The 22,391-nt window shown below is 42.4% G+C and overlaps 1 protein-coding gene and 1 long non-coding RNA gene across 16 annotated transcripts in view; one reads left to right on the forward strand and one right to left on the reverse strand.

The window, feature by feature from the left end:
• LOC140514443 (TP53-binding protein 1-like) overlaps positions 1–18,344 on the reverse strand; it is a 131,070-nt gene extending 112,726 nt beyond the window's left edge. For 8 of the 11 annotated variants that reach the window (XR_011970628.1, XR_011970629.1, XR_011970630.1 and 5 more), the window contains exon 1: positions 18,119–18,344. Coding sequence is in view for 5 of the 11 variants with exons in the window: in XM_072624816.1 (XP_072480917.1) it covers positions 18,119–18,344 (226 nt within the window). In the remaining 6 variants the exon portion in view is untranslated. Of the gene's footprint in view, positions 1–1,796; positions 2,137–18,118 lie in introns of those variants that run through there. The other 3 variants (XM_072624818.1, XM_072624815.1, XM_072624817.1) reach the window with 3 other exon arrangements.
• LOC140514482 (uncharacterized) overlaps positions 1–22,391 on the forward strand; it is a 34,203-nt gene that overhangs the window by 860 nt on the left and 10,952 nt on the right. For 2 of the 5 annotated variants that reach the window (XR_011970692.1, XR_011970693.1), the window contains exons 1-2: positions 9,128–14,095; positions 15,156–16,224. This is a non-coding gene — a long non-coding RNA (uncharacterized lncRNA). Of the gene's footprint in view, positions 1–3,679; positions 3,732–9,127; positions 14,096–15,155; positions 16,225–22,391 lie in introns of those variants that run through there. The other 3 variants (XR_011970695.1, XR_011970696.1, XR_011970697.1) reach the window with 3 other exon arrangements.

A 22,391-nucleotide genomic window follows, 5' to 3' on the forward strand; every position in this document is an offset into this window, starting at 1 on the left:
TACACTAAACAGATTAAATCAATGCCTTCAATAGAATATTTTAAAAAATGAGGGGAAGACGGAAAAATCAGTATACTGACAAATAAGTTGATTTTTAGAACACAAATATTAGTTTTTATATATTAGTCTATGTATTTGTATAAAGTGCAATTCACAAGTTTTTGTATTAGAAACTCTTAAGTGTGAACCAGTATAAAATGTTATTGCAAATAGAAGTACAACTTTAATATTGTTCTTAGCTATCTCACCTCACATTACATTCTGAAACAATTCCAGCGGCTACTTACTCTGATTTACACTTATCTCTTAAAGACATTCATACTTACTTTATATAATATAATATGACTGTTCATTCTCATATTTGAGTAATATTCTGCATGGCTGTTTGTCCAATACAATGTGTCCACTAGTCAGTTTCTACTCTACCGACAAGATCTTAAGTATTGTTCAGCACCTAAAACATAGTATATAGATGCTTGATACACGATTTTTTTAAATTATGAAATGAATTCCTTGATTTTATGAGTGGAAAAAAAATCAAGGGCTATGTCTTGCAAAGACCTTCTCCATCTGTCAATCATTTTAGTCTTCTTTATGCATTTGTAGAACATAATGCTATCTCAAAAATATTACATGGCTCACATCACATTTCTAAATCTTTTCCTTCAATTTCTTGAAATCTTTGAAATTACTATCTCATAGGTATAAAATCTTGGGTAGAGACTGAAACAACTGAAGAGACTATCATATTGGTAAATAATCAGTAGAAACAAAAAAGTGTCAATTTAACTACCTAGTTAAAAAATGTTTTATGACATAAAGCTGACAATAGCAAAAATTAGGTTTGGGCATAATCAGATTCAATTAACTATTATGCACTCAAAAACCAGCTGTAACAAATATACACAACAGGACCACATAAAAGAAGCTGTATTAATTAATCTAAGTACACACATACACACACACACACACACACACACACACTAGTATTTAACCAGAACTCCTCTTCAGTACTTAACCATTTCCACTGAACCATTCAGAAAACACCATTCTTTTTAAATGAACCACCCTTCCTGATAGCCCACAAAAGCCTCAGAAAATAATCACAAATACTCACTTAACCTCTATGAACTTCAGATTGAAAAACAGGAATAATAATAACATGTAGTGTGTGTGTATACACACACGCACACATGTATATATACAGAGAAAGATACACACACACTTCAAGGGGTTGTTGTAAGGTTCAGATAAAATCAAGTACATGGAGTAATCTGAAACCTTAAGGTACTATAGAAACATTAGTTATAACCAACAGTAAATCTTGACATCTTCACCATATGGCTTATCATGTGTAAAATCGAGAAGCGGCATGGACTAGCAAACAGTCAGAAAAACCTAGGTTCAGAATCTATTTTGTAGAATAGTTGCGTGATTCTGGGCAAATTACTGAAGCTCTCTCTGGGCCTGTTTCCTCCTCTGTAAAACCGTGAGTTAGAGGAGATAGTTTCTAAGTTTCTTTCTAGTTTTAAACATGCAGCTAAATGGGTGTGTGAACAAAGAGCGAGGTCTGGAGTCAGAAGATCTGTGTGATCCCAGACAAGTCACTTGACCGCTTAACCACTTAACCTCTCAGTTTCTTTCCCCTGGCACATAGGTAGCTCTAGAGATACGTTAGCTATCATCCTGTCCTCTTTTCTGGACAAAATTAATGCTCCACTTTCACCAGTTTGGTTCACAGTGACTCTTACTAGCCTTCGGATGTCCTCCCTCAGCCCTCTTCCCCCTGGTCTTACCCTAAAAGTTATCGCCCGAGACTCCTGCCGGCCGCGAGCGCTCTGGATCTTTAAGCCATAGGCGGCCTCGAGATGCTGCAGCAGGGTCAGCCTCACCAGCCTCCGGTGCCTCATTTCTGCGGGTGTCTCGCACCTCTCCGCCACTCCCCTCCTCCTCGTCCTGATCCCTTTCCACCCATTGACCTTCTCTAGCCACCACCTCTTCCACTTGCTACAAACCCTCGGTGTCACCACCTTCGCTTCAACTCCCTCTCGTCCACTTCCACGAGCCCCGCTGGGGCTCGGGCCTGCTCCTGCCACTTCCGTGTCTCCTACCCTCAATTCCAAGCCCTCAGGTCTGTTTGTCCACACCCCGCTCCTTCCCCCGCCACTGACCCTTCTCTAAGTCACTCCCCACGGACCCTTCCACGCTCCTCTCCGGTCACTCCCCACCGACTCGTCCACGCTCCTTCCCGGTCACTCGTCCACGCTCCTCCCCAGTCACTCCCCACCAACTTGTCCACGCTCCTCTCCAGTCACTCCCCACCGACTCGTCCACGCTCCTTCCCGGTCACTCGTCCACGCTCCTCCCCAGTCACTCCCCACCAACTTGTCCACGCTCCTCTCCGGTCACTCCCCACCGACTCGTCCACGCTCCTTCCCGGTCACTCGTCCACGCTCCTCCCCAGTCACTCCCCACCAACTTGTCCACGCTCCTCTCCAGTCACTCCCCACCGACTTGTCCACGCTCCTCTCCAGTCACTCCCCACAGACTCGTCCACGCTCCTCCCGGTCACTCGTCCACGCTCCTCCCCAGTCACTCCCCACCAACTTGTCCACGCTCCTCTCCAGTCACTCCCCACCGACTTGTCCACGCTCCTCTCCAGTCACTCCCCACCGACTTGTCCACGCTCCTCTCCAGTCACTCCCCACCAACTTGTCCACGCTCCTCCCCAGTCACTCCCCACCAACTTGTCCACGCTCCTCTCCAGTCACTCCCCACCGACTCGTCCACGCTCCTTCCCGGTCACTCGTCCACGCTCCTCCCCAGTCACTCCCCACCAACTTGTCCACGCTCCTCTCCAGTCACTCCCCACCGACTCGTCCACGCTCCTTCCCGGTCACTCGTCCACGCTCCTCCCCAGTCACTCCCCACCAACTTGTCCACGCTCCTCTCCAGTCACTCCCCACCGACTTGTCCACGCTCCTCTCCAGTCACTCCCCACCGACTTGTCCACGCTCCTCCCCAGTCACTCCCCACCAACTTGTCCACGCTCCTCTCCAGTCACTCCCCACCGACTTGTCCACGCTCCTCTCCAGTCACTCCCCACAGACTCGTCCACGCTCCTCCCGGTCACTGCCCACCAACCAGTCCCAGGCCTTCACCCCAGAAGACCTTTCCCCTAGACTCCCAGTCTCTATTTCCGGTCCCTCGGGTCTGCGGGCTCTTGCGGCCCCCCGCTCGTCGCCGGTCAGGCCCTAGGCTAACGTCGCCCCAGACGCCGGAGGCCCGGCGGGCCCTGGGCCCTGGCTCCGCCGCGGACTCCTCGAGCTCCCCTCCGGACCGGTCTCGCACGCTCAGGCACCGCCCTCCGTCAGCCGGGCTGTTACCCCATCCCGGGCTGCCCACTCCGGCAGACCGGTCGCCCCCACAATCCAAATCCCAAAGCCGCGGTCTCCCGCCTCCCACTCCGCCTCCGCCGCCTAGCCAAGCACTCAGCTCCCGCTCCGCCTCCGCACCCCAGCCGAGAACTCAGCTTCGGGCCGAACGCAGCGGCTCAAACGGCAGCGCCAACGTTCGACCCGCTCTCTGATTGGGCCGCGCCATTCACAATCAGAACCCCTCCGCGGGGGCCTAACAATAGCCTGATTCGGCGGTAACGCCGTCAGCAGAACCGAAAGGGGGGAGGGCTGGGGGGAGAAAGGTAGAGCCCGGTCCTACGGCTAGTCCGACAGGTACTGCGCGTGAGCTCCCTGTAAGGGCGGAGATCCCTGGTGGACCATGGTCAGGGCCGTGCAACTCAGACCATTAATTAAGGGCTAGGCGCAGGGCGGGGACTCCACCCACGTGCTCCCGTCCCGGGCAGGACGCCGAGGTTTGGACCGGGCTCCTGCAGCCTTGAGCGCTACACCGCCCTTAAGGCCCCTCCATGGTCGGGGGGGGGGGGGCAGGGGGGAGGCTGGAGGTGCCATGAGGGGGTGCCTGATCATGCGCGTGCCATGCAACCCCTTTGAGCCCCAGCTTCTCCCCTGTAAAGCGGGGTTCGGTGTGGTCTCCAAAGACAAGGGAAGGCTCCAAGCTTAGGCTTGTATTAGAAGGTGTGGGGAGACAGACTTGGGGGCCACTAGAGGCTTATCACAAATACCCAGAGGTGATCCGCAGGGATGCTGCTCCCCACAATCCTGCAGCCCCACGCAGCGTGCTGGTCCAAAGTCCCGCCTTGCAGCGCTCTCAGGACAGGTTGTCAGGCGTGTCCAACCCTTCATGACCCCTCTCTGGGGGTTTTGGCAAAGATACTGGAGGGATTTGCCATTTCCTTCTTACTCATTTGACAGAGGTGGAAACTGAGGTCCATGAGGTTAAGTGACTTGCCCAGAGCTAGTAAGCAATCTAAAAGCCTCTAAAGCCCTTTTCAAAGGAGAGATTTTAATATCCCAAACGAAGCCTGGAAGGAAACATAAAGGCAGTGCCCATTAGACTTTTCTCCAGGGATCAGTCTTGTGCAAAGCACTTTGGGGAAGGAAAGGAGCTGGAAGAAATTGGGGATTTAAAAATTTGTGACCAGAGAGATACGACTTATCTTATCTCTGAGAGAGGTCTGCTCGAGTGGAGGCACCCAAAGAAACTGGGGATTATGTACTCAAACCTCTTAAACTAGCCTAAGAGCTACTTATCTTTTTGCAGCTCTACGGGAAGATATGCTGGCAGTGTGGGAGGTCTCTGCTAAACACACCATTTCTCTAAGCACCACTAGGCAGAATTTACTTAGGCTCCTGTTAGCTTATGGAGGTAGCCCAACTCTAACTCTGCCTGCCCCAAGAGTTGGCGGTGTTGATTAATATCTGGTCTAATATTGTAGGAAAACCACCTGATTTGAAGTCTATGTGGGAGTTCAAAGTGCATCTCTGTTACTACTTGTATGGCCACGGACAAACACTTAACCTCTTTGGGCCTCAGATTCCATCTTTAAAATGAAACAGTAGAACCAGTTGATTCTATGAGCTTTTTAAGGTCTCTTCTAGCATTAATAGAGTTCGAATTCAGCTTGCCCACCTATACTCTGTAAAGGAGATATCATCAGTCTCCTAAGAGGAGGTAGGATGGAAGCCAAATGAGGTTGGGTGGTCCCTGGGGGAGATCAACTGGAGTTCTTAAAAGCAACAAAGGGTGGGAAGCAGCACTTTATTAATCATTATTGTTACTCATTGTTGTGATTTCTAAAACCACAGGTAAATTAAGGCATTTTCTCTGGCTGTCTCCCGTCCTTGGAATGCTATCCTTCCTCCGCTTCACCTACTGACTTCTCGGACTTCTCAACTAAAATTCCATCTTTTTTTTCCTATTTTTAAAATATATTTATTTTTAGTTTACAACATTCAGTCCCACAAGCTTTTGAGTTTTAAATTTTCTCCCCCTCCATACGCTCCCCAAGATGGCATGCAATCTGATATAGGCTGTCCATATACATTCATATTAGACATATTTTCATTTTAGTTATATTGTAAAGAAGAATTATAACCAACGGAATGAACCATGAGAAAGAAGAAACAAAACAAAAGAGAGACAGCAAATAGTCTGCTTCCATCTGCATTCAAATGCCACAATTCTTTCTCTGGATGTGGATAATATTTTCCATCATGAGCCTTATGGAGTTGTCCTAGAACCTTGCCTTGCAAGAGCCAAGTCTATCAAAATTAGCCTTCACACAATGTAGCTATAACTGTATACAGTGTTATCCTCTTTCCACTCCCCTCATTCAGCTCATATTCCATCTTTTATAAGGAGGTTTTCTCAGCCTCAATTCTAGTACCTTCTTTCTGGTAATTATTTCTTATTTGTCCCATATATAGCTTCTTTGTATATATTTGTTTACATGTCTCCTTAGAAGATTCTTGAGGGTAGAAGCTGTCGTTTGCCTTTTTGCATCCCCAATGCTTAGCATAGTGCCTGACATATTATAGGTGCTTAGTAAATGTTGATTGATTGTAAATTGGGAAGTGAGGAAAAAGAGTTCTCTAAAGTAGGCATTCTTAAGCTGGAGTCTGAAGTTTTGTCTGTTTTTACTATTTTGAAATTTGTATTTCAAAATAATGGGTTTTATTTGCAATCCCTATGTATTTTATTTTATGCATTTAAAAACATTATTCTGAGAAGGGGTCCATAGGCTTCACTAGATTGCCACACACAAAAAGTTAAGAACCTCTGCTTTATAAAGAAAAAAACTTATGAGGAAGCATCCTGTCCCAGTTTCCTGATTATCTCAGTTGTAAAATCCCTGTTCATGACTTTTTTGAGGGGACCATTTTTCTAAATTGCAAAGGGAGAGAAAACAGTTTAGAATCAGTAAAAGTGCTTTGCAATTTCCCAAATAGAATCCAGTTTGATTTCTTCCTCCTATCCAATTCTGGGTTTAGGCAATTGTTTATGTCCAGTGTCTATCACAAAAAAAAAAAAAAAAAGATGGATTAATTCCATGTGCCATCTCTCCAGTTAAGTATCATGATCTTGATCTGTGCAATATACATGCTTCATCCATGTCTGTGTGGACTGCTAAGACAATCTTTTAAGAAGCTATTGAGTATCTTGGTTCATTCATTCAACAAAGAATTTATCAAATACCTATGAACTGCCCCCACTACATTATATGAGTCCCTTCCCTCAGGCAACTTACAGGCTATTAGAGAGAAACATGGGTCTTTTCTCAGGCTTCATGCTTCTTGACCTCTCTGTAAACTTTGAGCCTGTGTTTACCTTCTTCTCCTTTTCTGGGATACTTTCTTCTGGTACTCCTCCTTCCTAATTGACCACCCCTTTTGCTCTTCTTTGCTGGAGCTTCATCCAAATCATACCCACTTACCACAGATGTGCCATAGCTATCTGTCCTGGGCCCTCTTCCTCTTCTTTTACTTGGTGATTTTGTTAGTTTCCATGGATACAATGATTATTTCTATGCTGGTGATTAAGAAAAATCTACTTTATCCCACATTAACCTCTCTTCTGACCTCCAGTCTTACATCTCCAGCTGCCTATTATTGGACATCTCAAACTGGACATCCCATAGATATCATAAACTCAGCATGTCCAAAACCGAACTCATTATCTTTACCTCCAAACTGAATCCTCTTCCTAACTTTCCTTGTGCTTTGTAGAGTGTCACTAGTCTTCCAGTCACTTAGGAAGAAGGATTGGTCCAAATCTGAGAAGAATTTGCCTGTATTACAACCCTGAGGGGAGCAGTTGTACCATCTGGCAGTTTCCTTTTTAAAATAATTATTATTGTTATCCAGGTGCTAGGTTCAGCTGTTTACATGCTGTCAAAAGAGTACAAGTGATGTCGCTGTTTTTCAATTTCAGTGCCCTGGGCCAAACTTGATTTTCCACACCTTGGTTATAACACTGCCTTGTGCTGTTTCACTTTGTTTTTTATTAACGTCTGATAAAGTAACAAATGGCATACTTATCAAATTTTCAGATGACAAAGTTAGAAAGAATAACTAACATATTGGAGGACAGGTTTGAGAAAGATCTCTTTAGTATAGAACTGTTGTGGTTTCATGATAATGTTGTGGTAGAACTATCTCAAAGAATTCAGTCAGACCATCTCTAATCCAAGCATAGACATTTCTTGAGATTGATGCTTCCTAGGAAGCCCAAGAGGGCCCAGCAACTTCAGAGAAAGCAAGATGGATTTTTATAGGGTAAAGATGCGATTACGTAACAAATTATGAATATTAAGAAGACAGGAGGAGTTTGTTAAGGATTAGGTTATAGGGGAGGAGTCCCAGCCACGGTCGAATTGTGTATGCAAATACCTACAATGCATACAGAAAAATCCATGGCAGGGTATGAATGTATGATAATGACATAATGGGCCTCTCTATGTCATAGGTTCACCGAAAGGATAGATTTTGCTGTTACCGAGCAGGTGCTTACTTAGAGAAAGTTCCTTCTGTTGTTTTGGGGTCCACATCCTGCATGGGCATCCTGGTGGTGCTGCTTTCTGATTGGCCAAGGATGGTCCTGTCTGAGACTAGATGGATGTGGTTGTGGTTGAGTGCATGAATACACCTGCTGTTTCTGTGGGAAGTATGAGGAATGGGTCTGGAACCAGTGACTGGCTAGAGACAGTGACTGGGATCTCATCTCAGGGACACTGCTGCTGTTCTGTGAGACATAGGAGTTCATGGACACACCTGTTCTAGTGAGCAGTGAGGCATATATAAAGAAGTTCGGATATTGAGTTAGGGATGGGGGAGTGGTGAAGTAGGGGTAATGGGACTGTAAGGAAGTTAGAATATTGGGGGTGGGGGCAGCTTTATTAGGATTCCATCCAAACTGACAACTTACTCCTCTACTCAGTTCTCTGGAAAAACAAATGAAACTTGTGAACCATCCTTCACTTAACAGCAATTTCTTCATGCCTTGTAGCTTCCTTTATAGCAAGAATGGAATCACCTCCCTGATGTCATGGTCCTCTTGGAGAATGAGGGACAAACAATGACAAATTTTGATCCCTGAAACTTTTTTTTTCCCTTAAGCACCTGACAACGCCCAATCACTCTGGCCCTCATTGACTAGAGAATGATAGGTCCCAGGCCACTCCCTACTTGGTCATTGTTTGGATCCTGATGGTCTCAGAGTGAACGTAGACAGCAGTGAGGAGTCAGACAAGAACAACAAAGTTTTCAGATCAGCGTTACAAACATTAATCTGTTGGTTCTCTAAATGTGTGATCTTGTCTAATGAGTCAATATATTGAAACAACTGACTTGCATTTATACTGACACTATTGCTTGCTATTGTTTCTCCTTGGTTCTTGAAGAGGATCGTGACTCCAGGAAAATGATGCTACCACAGGCAAGTGAATTGGATATAGGGAGGGAGGGCTGTGCCAAGTCACCAGCCTCACTTTCTTCTCCAGAGCCATCTATAGATCAGGATGACTAGAGATGGCCCTAGATGCAGTAGAGACTTTGGCCTTTCTAAGCTAAGGTCTTTAACAGGTCTCAGTTTGACTGAGGCAATGCCTGTTCACTGATAAAGAAATGAGGCAGAGAATGGGCTCTTTACCTCATCAAAAAAAAAAAAAAAAAAAAAAAAAAAACCAAACAAACCCCAGATCCCAGTCTGGAAGGGAAATGAACAAAATTGTTTGGCAATTCAAACATTCTTTCACCTTGTCATTTTTTAGGGCTAGGGTGAAAACTGATCTTTTCCAATCCTGTGGCTACTGTTGAGTTTTTCAAATTTGCCAACATACTGAATGGAACACTTTAACAGCATCATCTCTTAGAATTTTAAATAATTCAACTGAAATTCCATCACCCTTACTAGTATTCCTGTTAGCAATTCTTCTCCTTCTCCAAGATGTCTGGCTCTAGATCAGTAACCATACCATTATCACTGAGGTTAAAGATCTTTCTTGAATACTCCTTCTGTATATTCTTGCCACCTCTTTTTTTTATCTCTTCTACTTCTCATAAGTCCCTACCATTTTTATTTTTTTACCATATCCATTTTTGCATGAAACATTCCCTTGATATATCTACTTTTCTTGAAGACATCTCTTGTCTTTTCCATTTTATTGTTTTCTTCTATTTCTTTGCATTGTTCATTTAAGAAAACCTTATCTGTCCTTGGTATTCTCTGGAATTCTGCATTCAGTTGGACATATCTTTCCTTTTCTCTTTTACCTTTCACTTTCCATCTTTCCTCAGCTATTTGTAAAGCCTTATTAGACAGATATTTTGCTTTCTTGCTTTTCTTTTTCTCTGGGATATTTTTGTCCCTGCCCCTGTACAATATTGTGATCCTTTGTCCATAGTTCTTTAGGCACTCTTTCTACCAGCTCTAATCCCTTAAATCTATTCATCACCTCTACTTCGTATTCTTAAAATATATTGCTTAGGTCATACCTATGGGGTCTGATGGTTTACCCTACTTTCTTCAATTTAAGTTTAAATTTTGCAACAAGAATCTCACGATCTAAGTCACAGTGAGCTCTAAGTCATGTTTTAATTGACTATAGAGTTTCTCCACCTTTAGCTGCAAAGTATATAATCAGTCGGATTTCAATATTGACCATCTGTGTTGTCCATGTGTAGAATCACCTTTTGGATTGTTGTAAAAAAGTGTTTGCTCTGACCAGTGAGTTATCTTGACAAAACTCTGTTAGTCTCCGTCCCACTTCATTTGTACTCCAAGACCAAACTTACCTGTTATTCCAGTTATCTTTTGATTTTGTGCTTAAGCATTCCAATCCCCTGTGATGTAGGTGACATCTTTTTTGGTTGTTGTTTTTAGAAGATGTTGTAGGTCTTCAGAGAACTGAGCAGTTTTGGCCTCTTTGGAATCAGTGGCTGGAACATAGACTTGTAGATCTGAAAACTACGTGATGCTTAACCCACTTGATCCCTTTCTCATGCTCCCATCACCATCATCACAGAAATGGAAGGGGGCCACATATTAGTCAGGACTATTTTGCATTTTTAGCTCTTTGGTGCCTGGGTCACCATGGCCAAAGAATTCATCACTTTATGGCCAAACTTCTGGTAATGTCTCCTCATACTTTGCTGTTCCTCATGGAGCAGACACAATCTGTTATCCAAATCATACTCAAAGTTTTTCCTGGTTGTTTGAATATGCCAATGCTTATGCTACCTGACATAGTCTTCAAGAACCCAGTGTTACCTCCATACCATGATGCAGCATCACACTATGATTTCTGTAGAAGAATGCGGAGACATAAAAAATAAGAAATATTATTTGCTTTAGATCTCACTATCTGTTAAGTCCAGTAGGTATTTAGGGAGACTACTTGAGATAGGTTGTGATCCCCAATCAGATACTGTACATGGTTCACGAGAGGACTGATATTGTCTGTGGGTAAATAGAACAGAAAGTATTGTGATGAGGTCTCTCTATGCTTTAAGCATTTTTTCTCTGGGGAGTACATAATAGGGAATCTGTGTGAAAAAATGTTGTTGCATATTTTCTTCCAGTTGAGGAGGGAAACGAGAGGAGGGGGGGAAAAGCACAATTCAAGGAGAAGAAAGAAAGTTAGAGATGGCTGGGTGAGGAGTTTAATTACCCTGGCCATCTAAGACCCTGTCATACTGTTGCCCCCTGAGACTTTACCTTGAGCCTAGACTGTAGAGGACTTGACCAGAAGTCTGGTAAAGCAGAGGAAGGCAGTGGAGTTAGACTGAGGAAGCTGCCTGATCAAACTGCCAATCCAGAAACATATGGCTGAGATAAAATTGCCAGTAGAATCCTTGTGTATATGTGAGTGCCCATGTTTTTGTGAAGGAAAGAAAGGAAACTAGCAATGTTGTGCCTTTCTAGTTGAAAATAGGTAAGTCTTTAAGAATTACACATAAACAGCCCACTCTAATGCATTCTCTCTTCTCACTGAGGCTCAAGTCACTCTATTTTGTCCCAAATAATAAATATGTGCCTGAGGAAGATAGCATATAACTTCAGGTATGATTTAAAAAAAATTCCACTTTCAAAATAAATAAAATAGAAGGTATTTAAATTGCTAAAATATTTCTGAATCTATTAAATAACAGTTCTTATACAGGTTAACTGTGGATTATTTAAGCAAATAAGTTCAAAATCTACTTAGGGCAGGCATTCTTAACCTTTCTGTTTCAAGGACTTGGGTAGTGATCTGGTAGAATCCTGGTCCCCTTTCTCAGTATAATGTTTTTAAATGCACAAAATGAAATACATATGATTATGAAGGAAACAAACCATATTGAAATAAAGTTAACAAAATATTTAAAAGAAAAGAAAGCAACTTCATGGACCCCAGGTTAAGAACTCCTGACTGGGGTCATGAGCTTTTCTAATTGTTGAAGAGAATGGATTTTGCCTCTCTTCCAATTAACTGCCCACTTTTTCATTGAATTCCACACCTGTGAAATGGCCCACTATACTTGGATAGAATTCCAAATAAATTTTATGATCCATGAGGAACTGTGTCATTTTTCATCTTTGCATCTTGAGCATGTAACACTCATAGTAAATGCCTGAATAAATGCTGTCGATTCATCTTAGTATCCTAAAGAACTGGAACAGTGTCTTGTCCACTGTAGGCGGTCAATAACTATTGATGACAACGATGTCCCAGAAGAGGTTTTGTATGAATGGCCACTATGTTCACCAGTGGATCTCCCATTGTTTATGAGGAGTGTATGTGTTCTCAGTGTTTCCATTCACTATACTATCCACTTATATAACCAAGCTAGATCATCTAGTAGTAAAGTTAAATAGAATTAACAATGATAAGCAATAGAAGTTCATATCTCTGTCATTTACACAAGTCATTTAACTTCTTTAGGTCTTGATTTCTTCATCTGTAAGATGACAAAGTGTTTAAGGTCATGTCTAGCTCTTTGGGTTGGATTCTGTGATCCTTCAGACTCACTTTTACGTCAATTGAAGCAGAAGCATATTAGAGCCAGCTGATACTTTGACAAACAATTGTTAAATGATCAGTGCGAGCCCTTACAACTCAGAAATCAGCAAATACTACAAATCAGGACTTGATTTCATGTTCTGTCTAGACATAAGAAAGTGATGGAGAAAATATTAATAATGTTAATAATGTTAACAATGTCCATAAATATTAATGATGCAAATTAAACTTTAAAGTGTCATGCACACTTCTTTTTCCTTAGAAGACTGGTAGTTAAACATTTACCAGCACACAGTAAACAGGTTTTGCCAACACAATAGACGTCTATGTCAATTTTCACTGAATATTCTGCCGTGTAAGCAGGTCAGATTTTTGTGAAAAGCAATCCCTGTAGCTTCTATCTCTTGGACTAATCATCTTTTTTATCTTTTCTCATAGTTTTTCCTTCCTTCTTATCTCTTTAAAACCTGACTAAAAGTATGTCTTTTCTACCTGACCCTTTCCTTAAGTTTTCCTTCATCATTTACTTGCATGACACTCAGTGTATGTAACAAACGCTGATTTGCAGGTCATTGTGGTGGGTACCACTGGAAAGGCTTTTGAGGAGCACAGTCTTCTGGATCTTAAAGAACAAAAAAAAAAGGAACTAGTTTGCACAATCTATTTCTCATGTTTTTTTACTCTACGTAAGACAGAACCTGTTATCTTACTGAATTTGAGACTATTTCCTTTTTATTTTGCTTTCTCAGCATTTCATAATTTGGCTGACTGTGCCACACCTATTTCTAATAATAGCATCCAGCATTTATATAGCATTTTAAGGTTTGCAAAGTACTTCACAAATCTTATCTCTTTTGATCCTCATAACTCTGGGAGGCATATGCTATCATTATCCCCATTATATAGATAAGGAAACAGGTGGAGAGAGGATAAGTGACTTACACACAGTGTAAATAGGATTAAAACTCAGGTCTTCCTGACTCCAAGTGCAGTCCTCTTTCCACTAGCTATCTAGGTTTTAAGGGTTTGACATAATAAATACAGTAGAGAAAAGCTGTAAGGAGGTCAGAGGCTTGTGCCTGGACTTTTGGGGAATTCTCAGTGAATAAAGTTTTGGAGAGATACCTAGAAAAGACACGTTTTAATGTGACTATCTCCCTAAAAAGATGCTAGAGGTGATCACCTATACTCCACACTTTTTGGATGCTGTGACCATTTTCTCCTTAGGCTTATAGTCTAGGAAATGCAGAAGATAAAAGTGGAGAAGAGTTGGGTGTATCCTAGTTTTAGAGCTAAGATGACTTAATCAAACCTCAGTATCATGATTTAGCAATGATAATTATAAAATAAAATAGTCTAGAATTTTCTGACAAACTCATCAAACAAAAAAAGTAGACTTTACATGTTTTTTAAAATGCCTATGAAGAAGCAGAGACTCATCTATCCTCTGTACGTTACAAATGCCCAAACCAACAAATCCTGAAATTGAAGACCATTAGTTAAGTTGGACTTGTCTCTCTCTATTGCATAGAACAGATGACCAGACTCATACAATTCACTTTGCAAGTCATGGCATCATGTTCCTGATGTCAAGGTCCTCTTCAATAATAAAGGACAAATCACATACAATACAAGGCCAGATGACACTTGGAATCAGAAGACACAAAAATTTAGGAGGTAAGAACTTAAAGGACTATATATATTAAAATAGGTCAAGAAAAATTATTTTGTGATAAACAATAAAACTCCATTAAAATGATGATGTCAAGGCAAATTCATGCTACATACAGGGTTTTTTTTTTTGGTATTAGTATAGATTTACTCTGTGCTACATGATCTGACACCATGAATGACTGAATTTGTAGCGTATATAAGGGCGAGATTTTATTTTCATTATGGGCATGAAGAATTTTTCCCCCTTAAAACTGATTGTTTGGAAATGTAAACCTGTACTTAGAATCATTTATTTAGAGCTAGAAGGGGCCTGGAAGGTCATCTAATCTAACCCTCTTTTTACAACTGAGAAAACTGAGGCACAAAAGAATTAGGTGACTTGTTCAATATCATACAAGTAAGAAGTGACAGTGAGAATTTGAACCCAGATTCTCTGAGTCTAGAACCAGTGCTCTTTCCACCATACCAGGCTACTCTCAATGAATTAGACTTATTTTTCATTACCTTTGTTTTTGATGAATAAAAAATGAGATCTATTATGAATTTGCTTTTCTAGGACTGAGTATTGTACAAAATCATTTTTATTTTGTAAGCAACAAAGGTGATACCTGCCTTCATGATTCATTCCTGTCATCCAGCACATAAGTTCACCTCTCACCCACCTCACCCCCCACATACACTCACAAACTCTAAAAAGAAATGATTTTTTTTTCCAACGTAGTGTTCTGGATTAGTCATTTCTGAGATATGATTCCTTCATAAGATTCATTGTAGACAATGCTACTTCCCAACATTACCTCTCAGACAGAACAGTTGTATCTCTGCTAGTATATAAAATATCCTTTATATATAGTACATAGTAGTAGTATAGTAGTATGCTGTCTGAAATATTTAGTACATAAAACAAAATCTTTAAGCAGACAGAAAGGGAAATGCCCTTGCAACACATTTAATTTCTATCTTTGGTGTTAAGATAATTTTTCTAGATAAATTGTTTTTGATTCTGGAGTGTTAGAAAGTCTGGAGATATGTCACCATTTCTCCATATATTTATTTAACACAGTGTTCCAACAGAGAGCTTCAATTTGGAAGACAGAGGCAGAAGACCAGGACTGCGATCCTAACACATAATCAGATCGGAGCTAAGAGCCTGAAAGTCTCATACTCCTGAGTCCTAGTTAGAAACTGCACAAAGATAAGGAAATGAATCGTGTTTCTAGTGTTCTCCAGTGTGGCCACTTTAGTAAGGGCCTGCAGAGATCCTATTATTCAACACACATGCACCAACACACATGCACAAACACACATACAACACACACACACACACACAACACCCCAAACTTTCATTTAACAGAGTTTGCCTTTCTATGAATTTTAGATTTCTCTAGACTGGATCCTGCAAGTTAATAGTTTCTCTCTCAAAAAAGCTATGGGATTTAAAAAAACAATGAACATTATCAAACCCATAAAATGTAAAATGAAAATGCTAAGCTCCATTGTAACCTTAAGGTTTTTCTTTTTTAAAGTGGTCACAGTTGTGAAGAAGCCTTAAATAAAATTTCATGCTCAAAATGAAACAGTAGTTTGCCAAGGAAGATTAGTTAATTCAGCTGCATTGCTTTAGACTTTAGATTGCATGCTAGATAGGGACTGAATTTGAATCATGCTCCTACTTGGGTACATTGGAAAGTTTTTCAGATAAATCCTTGGAATTCATCTCACTCTTGAAGAGTTTTCTTAATCTTTTTCATTCTAGTTGTTTTACTTATGTGGATAGACAGAAAGAAACACTCCTCCAGGGCCTATAGGGCAATTTAAACATAAAATAACACAATGGATTGATTTAATCAACTGCTTTCGTGGCAGCCTCACTTTGGGGGAAATAAACAACCATTCATAAACATCACCTAGATTTACTGCTTCAATCGGAAGATTTCATAACCGATTCTGGCCTCTGCAGTGAAAGACCTACCAAAGTCTTAACAATGAAACACTTCTGGGTTTTGTTGTAAGTGTTGTTGTCATTAAAAGGCTTACAGATTCCGCTAGTGGAGAGCTTGAAGTGGGAACAAAGGAAGGACACAAGAAACCCCAGCAGGGAAGCAATTCGTTTCTGATTCTGCAACCAAGAGGTAAACTTCCCTAAGGAAAAGTGATTTTGGTGCCTTCACACTCTCTCTCTCTCTCTCTGTCTCTCTGTCTCTGTCTCTGTCTGTCTCTCTGTTTCTCTGTCTCTGTCTCTCTCTCTGTCTTTGTCTCTGTCTCTCTCTGTCTCTTTCTCTCTCTCTGTCTCTGTCTCTGTCTCTGTCTCTCTCTCTCTCTCTCTCTCTCTCTCTCTCTCTCTCTCTCTCTCTCTCTCTCTCTCTCTCTCCCCACCCCCACCCCCCAATCCAGTTAAGGTATCTATGCTTTCTTTAAGTCTCCATGACCGAGTTAGATGAGTTAAGGTGAGTTATATCTGGAAAGCCCATTCCTAGATAATGCAGAAAGGAGGACACAGATAGCATTTTGATTTTCCCTTAACATCAACGCATTAAGGAAGTAGCCTAGCACAGAAGAGAGAGGTCAGACTCGGGAGTCAGATAATACCTGAGTTCATACAATGTGACCTTGGGCAAAGCCCCTAACTTTTCAGCGCATTAGGCGACTCTCTAAAACCAACGAATTGCCGATCTGCACCATTGGAGTGGTTTTTCGCGACTGGAAGATCCCCACTCTTGAAATCACAAGTTCCAGTTAAACAAGGGGATGGGTTGGGGAGATTAGTTTCAACATTGGTTTGTATTAACCCCTAGGCAACTGAACTTTCTACGGGGTTGTTTGTAAAGGTTTGACCAGATCGGGCCTGCCCAGAAGACGAGTTCCTGAGACGATTTGGGACTGCAAAAGTGCCCGGAGCTCCAGGTTTTCTGGTGAAACAGAATCTTTCCCCCCAGATTTCCTGTCACCGCTTCTTATCTAGAGCATGAGCGGCGACTACCCCTTTGAGTGACAGTCTAGGGGGAAAGGGAACAGGGAAGACGGGGTTTGGGATGCGCATCTACAACTTTTAACAGTACCTTCCAATATGTACACGAGTAAGACCGAGCATTTCAGTGGGAGAGGGAGAAAATGTCATCTAGGGCTGGACTAAGTGTGGGGCTAAGTGGAGATCCTGGAATCTCCAACTTTGTGCACCTCTAGGGGCTCCTGGCTCACTTTGGTTTAAAAGCGCACACACGTTCCCCTGAGCCAGTCGCCTTTTACCTGGTGCGCAAAGGCACAGGTGAAAGGTTCTCTCACTGCGCCTACTACATTCGCACGACCTTTCGGTTTTTCCTTCTCCCAGCTCTCCAACTTTGCTCAACCAGTAAGAGATAGGAGACTGGCGCCAATGGACACACATACCACACACATACACACACACACACACACACACACACACACACTACATCACGCATACACTGTAGCACGCACAAAAACACACGCACAAGCACACCTGAGAAGCTCACATTCTCCTTCCCCTCTTTCTTTCACCCACCATCACTGCCGCCACCGCCTCACTATCGAGTCCTCTGACTCAATCCCTTCTGTGCCCAGATCGGAAAGGATGATCACCCAGACTGAACCCCAAGTCTCAAGTCTTCCCCAATAAGGCGCTGCTTCCCAGCGCCTTTTCCTAACGGATGGGGTGTCTTCCCTCCTTTTAGGGGAACAAGAGACGGTCTGAGAAAGTGGAAAACCAGTAAGGTGTAGGAAAGCGGAACAGGCGCTTCCTCGACAGGCTTGACCTCCACGCGTTTCCACTGCAGAGAAGGAACCTGCAGCTCGGGACAGTTCCTTCTCTGGAGCTCACAGTCCTTCTCGGGATCGTGGCTGTCAGCAGACAGCTCTGCCCGAGGAGAGCAAGGAAGGAGGATCCCAGCATGGATTGGGGGCTGTGGGGTGCGCTGATGGAAGGGCTCGAGATTCACTAGAGGAAAGCTCTCCTTGTGGGGTCTGCGTCCAAGCAGGACCTGGAACTGGCATCTGTCGGGTTAAACTCACCTGTTCCGAAGCGTCCTTTTATTTTCTCTTCTCTTTGTGACCTGGGGGTTTTGTAAGTCTTCCTGAGTCGCTGGGACTGCCCCAGGGGCTGATTCCGCGCCCCCCGACCCCCCCTGGGGCGGCACACCCGGCTAGCTTGGGAGCTGCGACTGTGTCTGCGCGGCTGGATTGGCCCCCGAGTCCATGGAGGGCGCGCCGAGTGCCTCAGCATCTCGGCGTCTCCCATTTAAATGTCCGCCGGCTGCACGCCGCGCTCCTGGGCCTCGCCACATCATTGGCCAGGCGCCGCCCGGCCCGGCCCGCTATTCCGCCCCCTTTTCCCGTTACTGAGTCCCCCTCCTTTCTTCTCTCCCCATACAGCCCCCCTCCCCGGCTCCCAGCGGGGACCCCTACCAGACTGAACCCGCCTCCTTTTCTCCTCCCTCCCCAAAGCCCCCTCCCTCTACCTGGGCCAGCGGGGAGAGGTCACCCCAGGGGACCGCTCCTGGAATGCACAGCAAATCACATTTTCCGCTCCCGTTAGAAGGGGAAGATCGGTAGGAAATCCCCCAGCCTTCCCACCCCCCTCATTTTCTCCTCCCCTGGCCCCAGAGCTTTGCCTTTCTCTCCTTCTGAGGTTTCTTTCATTGCCCTGTGGCTCCCTACATCCCTGTCGCTCGCGATCTCATGATAGAGGAAATCGGTGTCACGACAGAGGATGCGGTCATTTTCGTCCAACTTAAGATCGATCAGAGAAAGCGGGACCCTGAGGGCTCGGGGATCCCAGGGGGTTGATTCTAGGCCCCCAGATTTGAAATGGACCTCAAAGACCCTCTTAGGCACCAACAACTAACTCAAGTACCACGGACCTCTGAGCACTTAATCAACCTATCAACATTTCTTCTTCCATCCCCGAACTCTCCTTTCCAGGGTTTCTTTTAAATGCAGACTAGCTTTTTAAATGCAGACTAGGCTACAGATGTTTTGCGGTATCCTTCTGAAGTAAGGGAAAGTCGAGGAAAAAAAACCTGAAGAGACAAAACTTAGTTGACCCCACAGAGGAAAATATTTACTTATGGAGAATCAGGTAACTGAAGCAATCGGAGATAATTAAATCTCGAAAATCTAACTCGAGAAAAGTTAGATGCAGAAATACAATATTTAAAGAGTCTGTTAGGCTTTGGATGTATATGCTCACCCATATTATGATTATTCATCCAATTAATATATGAGACATGTCTAGGTACCCGAATATTGTGTTTGTGTGTGTGTGTGTGTGTTTGTTTAAATAGGAGTAAGGACTTTTCACATTTGCCTTCTTTGGCCATCCCATTCTCATGTCATACAGAAGAAAAAAAAATGCATCCATTTAGTCGGCTTAAAAAAAAAAGACTGTGGAAATTGTTTTGTGTGTATCTTCCATGACCCATAGGGGAAAACTGGCCAGTTTTCTTCATTTGCAATCAGCCTTGCCTGGATGTAGAAAACATTAAAAGTTATGCAAAATAACGTTTTCCAAGAAGCAAATCTGAATGTTAGCTTCATTTGTGACCATGAAATCTACTGAGAGAGAGAGAGAGAGAGAGAGAGAGTTTAAGAGCCAGTTTTCATGACATACAAAATCAGAAAAAGACAGTTTCCTTTTGGAAAATGAACTTGCTACTGATCTAAAGTCAGAGACAAAGATCCTAATGGTTTTAAATGACCTTACATGTATTTTCCAAATTCATTTCTTGGAATGAACAACTTCCACAAACATATGGACTATAACATCTGAATGGGTGCCTTATGTCAAACCACTTTAAAATCCAATAGCCATCTGAAGAGAGTGGTTAAAATAGACATACATGTAAAATATTAGGGTATGACTATCTGACCAAGAATTACATTAGACAAAGCCTAAACTGGACTGTCCTGATTTAAATTTGTGGAGCCAAATTCTGTCACTGAATAAACTACTCTTCAGTGTTTCAGATGCCTAATCTCACTGGTGCCAGTGTTGTCTCCAACTGACAAAGATTATTATCCCTCACATTTTAATCTTTGTGATTTTTGTGTCTGGAAAAATCTATTATCTGGTGATCAGTCTTCCCTACCACCTTTGAGCATAATGCTCTTTATTCTCTTCTTTAAATGCATCCTATAAATATTGTGCACTTTGCTAGGACTAAAGAACTAGTTTATTACATCATGAGGTCTATAGTGGTGAGCTTCTCAGTATTTAGCTAGGTTAGTGTTACTCAAAAGTTGTTCTGCCCATGAAAGGCCCATTCTAGGATCCTTTCCAGCTCAGTAGAGACCTCCATAGTTTGTACTCAGTTCTCAATGGCTATAAATTAGGAACAAAGTGGACATGTTATGGCAATTCATTAACAGTAAGACTATGCCTAATTCCAGTGTCATTTTAAAATATTTTGATGCCTTTGTGTGTATGTGCATATGTGTGTGTGTGTGTGTGTGTGTGAGACAGACAGACAGAGACAGAGAGACTTTTCACAGAAGGGAAGGAAGGGAGGGAAGGAGAAAGGGAGGAAGATTTCATTTTTAGAGACTAGTAAACTTTTTAAGAATTTACTCTTCTTTATTCAATAATCAAACTAAGTAAATTGTGGAGCTCAGTAATGATAATAAGTGAGAACATTTATTCCCTTGAATTCAGCAAATATTTATCAAGTGCCTACTATGTGCAAGGCACTATGCTAAGTAATAGGTATAAAAAGACAAAAATGAAACAGACCCTGCCTTCAAAGAACTTATATTCCAATGTGGGGAGGAGTTTGCAACATGTATGTAGAGAAGTAAACAAAAAAAATTAGGCAAAGAAATATAAACTAATTCCAAGGGGGAAAGACTGCTAATATCTAGGGGACTTGGCAATAATATACAAAACTTCCATATGCATTGTTGCTCTAGCATCTTCCTCATGCGGTAAGGAAAACTATTTGGATAGTCATCAGTTTCATTTGTTTGCATGGTGAAGCAATAGAGGAAAGGACTTGGATTTGCTGAAACTGACTGAAGAAGTAGATTCTCACATGCAGTGGTCTATTGTAATGATGTGAAGGGCCATTAAAAACCTCTAAGGTTGTTGTCTTTGACCTTAGATTAGCAGGCTTCAGAGTCAGGAAGCTCCAGGTTCAACTCCTGCCTCTGGTACTAGTATATGACTCTCCACAAGTAATAACCTCTCGGAGGTCCCCCACACCCGCAGTTTTCTAGGGTTTTAAATTTCTGAACAACTATCATTCTGGTTGGGTAGAGTGAGTTTCCTAACCAGATGAATGAAACCACCCCCACCCCCCAAATGTGTTTATAGTGCAAGCTATCTATGAATTCTGATATGGGTGGAAGATCCAATTGAATATGAGTTCTTCCAGGACAGGGATTGTTTTTCATTTTTGCATTTGTATCTATCCCTAGCCTAACCATAACTTGCTTGTAGTGGAAGCTTAATAAATGCTTGTGGAGTGGAGCTGAATTGAACTGAAGCATAGGAAACTAAACCAAAGTTGCTGGGGGTGAGGGTGGGAGTAGAATGGAAAGGTCAAACCAGTTTCTATTTTTAGTAGGTATAGAGTAGGGAGACAAGTGTACTAAGTGGGTTTGTACAAGGATAAAACGTTTCTTAACAACAACCACTTCACCATAACATTTTTTTTTTTTTTCAAAATCATTGTTGGGCTACTACATAGATATTGTAGGAAGCTAGGTGACGGAGGATAGAGCCCTGGTCTCAGTCAGGAGGACTTGAGTTCAAATTTGCCTCAGATGCTTACTAGCTACGTGACCCTGAATAAGTCATTTAACCTTGTTTGCCTCAGTTACTCATCTGTAAACTGAACTAGAGAAGGAAATGGCAAATCACTCCAGTATCTCTGCCAAGAAAACCTCAAATGGAGTCACAGAGAGTCAGACACATGACTAAAATGACTCAACAACAATGAGTAGATATACATTGAAAACAGGATACATAAATCCTAATGTGAGTTTGACTACTAATTTGAAAGTACATTTGCAACTGATCACCAAGGAGCGTGTTAGTTTGCTCTTGCTGGGCTTCTACCGTTTGGTTTGAGAATTGAATTACCTAGTAATGTCTATAGATCAGGTGTAAGAAGACCTTGAAATTTTTGTAGACATGGTGAACTGGAATACATCATTCCACTAATTTCTCTACCTAAAAGATGCCATCTGGAAGACATTGTTTATAAAGTATACCACACCTCTCAGCTTCAGTTTCCTCATCTATAAAATAAGAAATAATGGGTTGAAAAAGATGGTCTCTAAGGTCCCT

This window comes from Notamacropus eugenii, chromosome 7, assembly GCF_028372415.1.
Source record: "Notamacropus eugenii isolate mMacEug1 chromosome 7, mMacEug1.pri_v2, whole genome shotgun sequence".
Lineage (NCBI taxonomy): Eukaryota > Metazoa > Chordata > Mammalia > Diprotodontia > Macropodidae > Notamacropus > Notamacropus eugenii.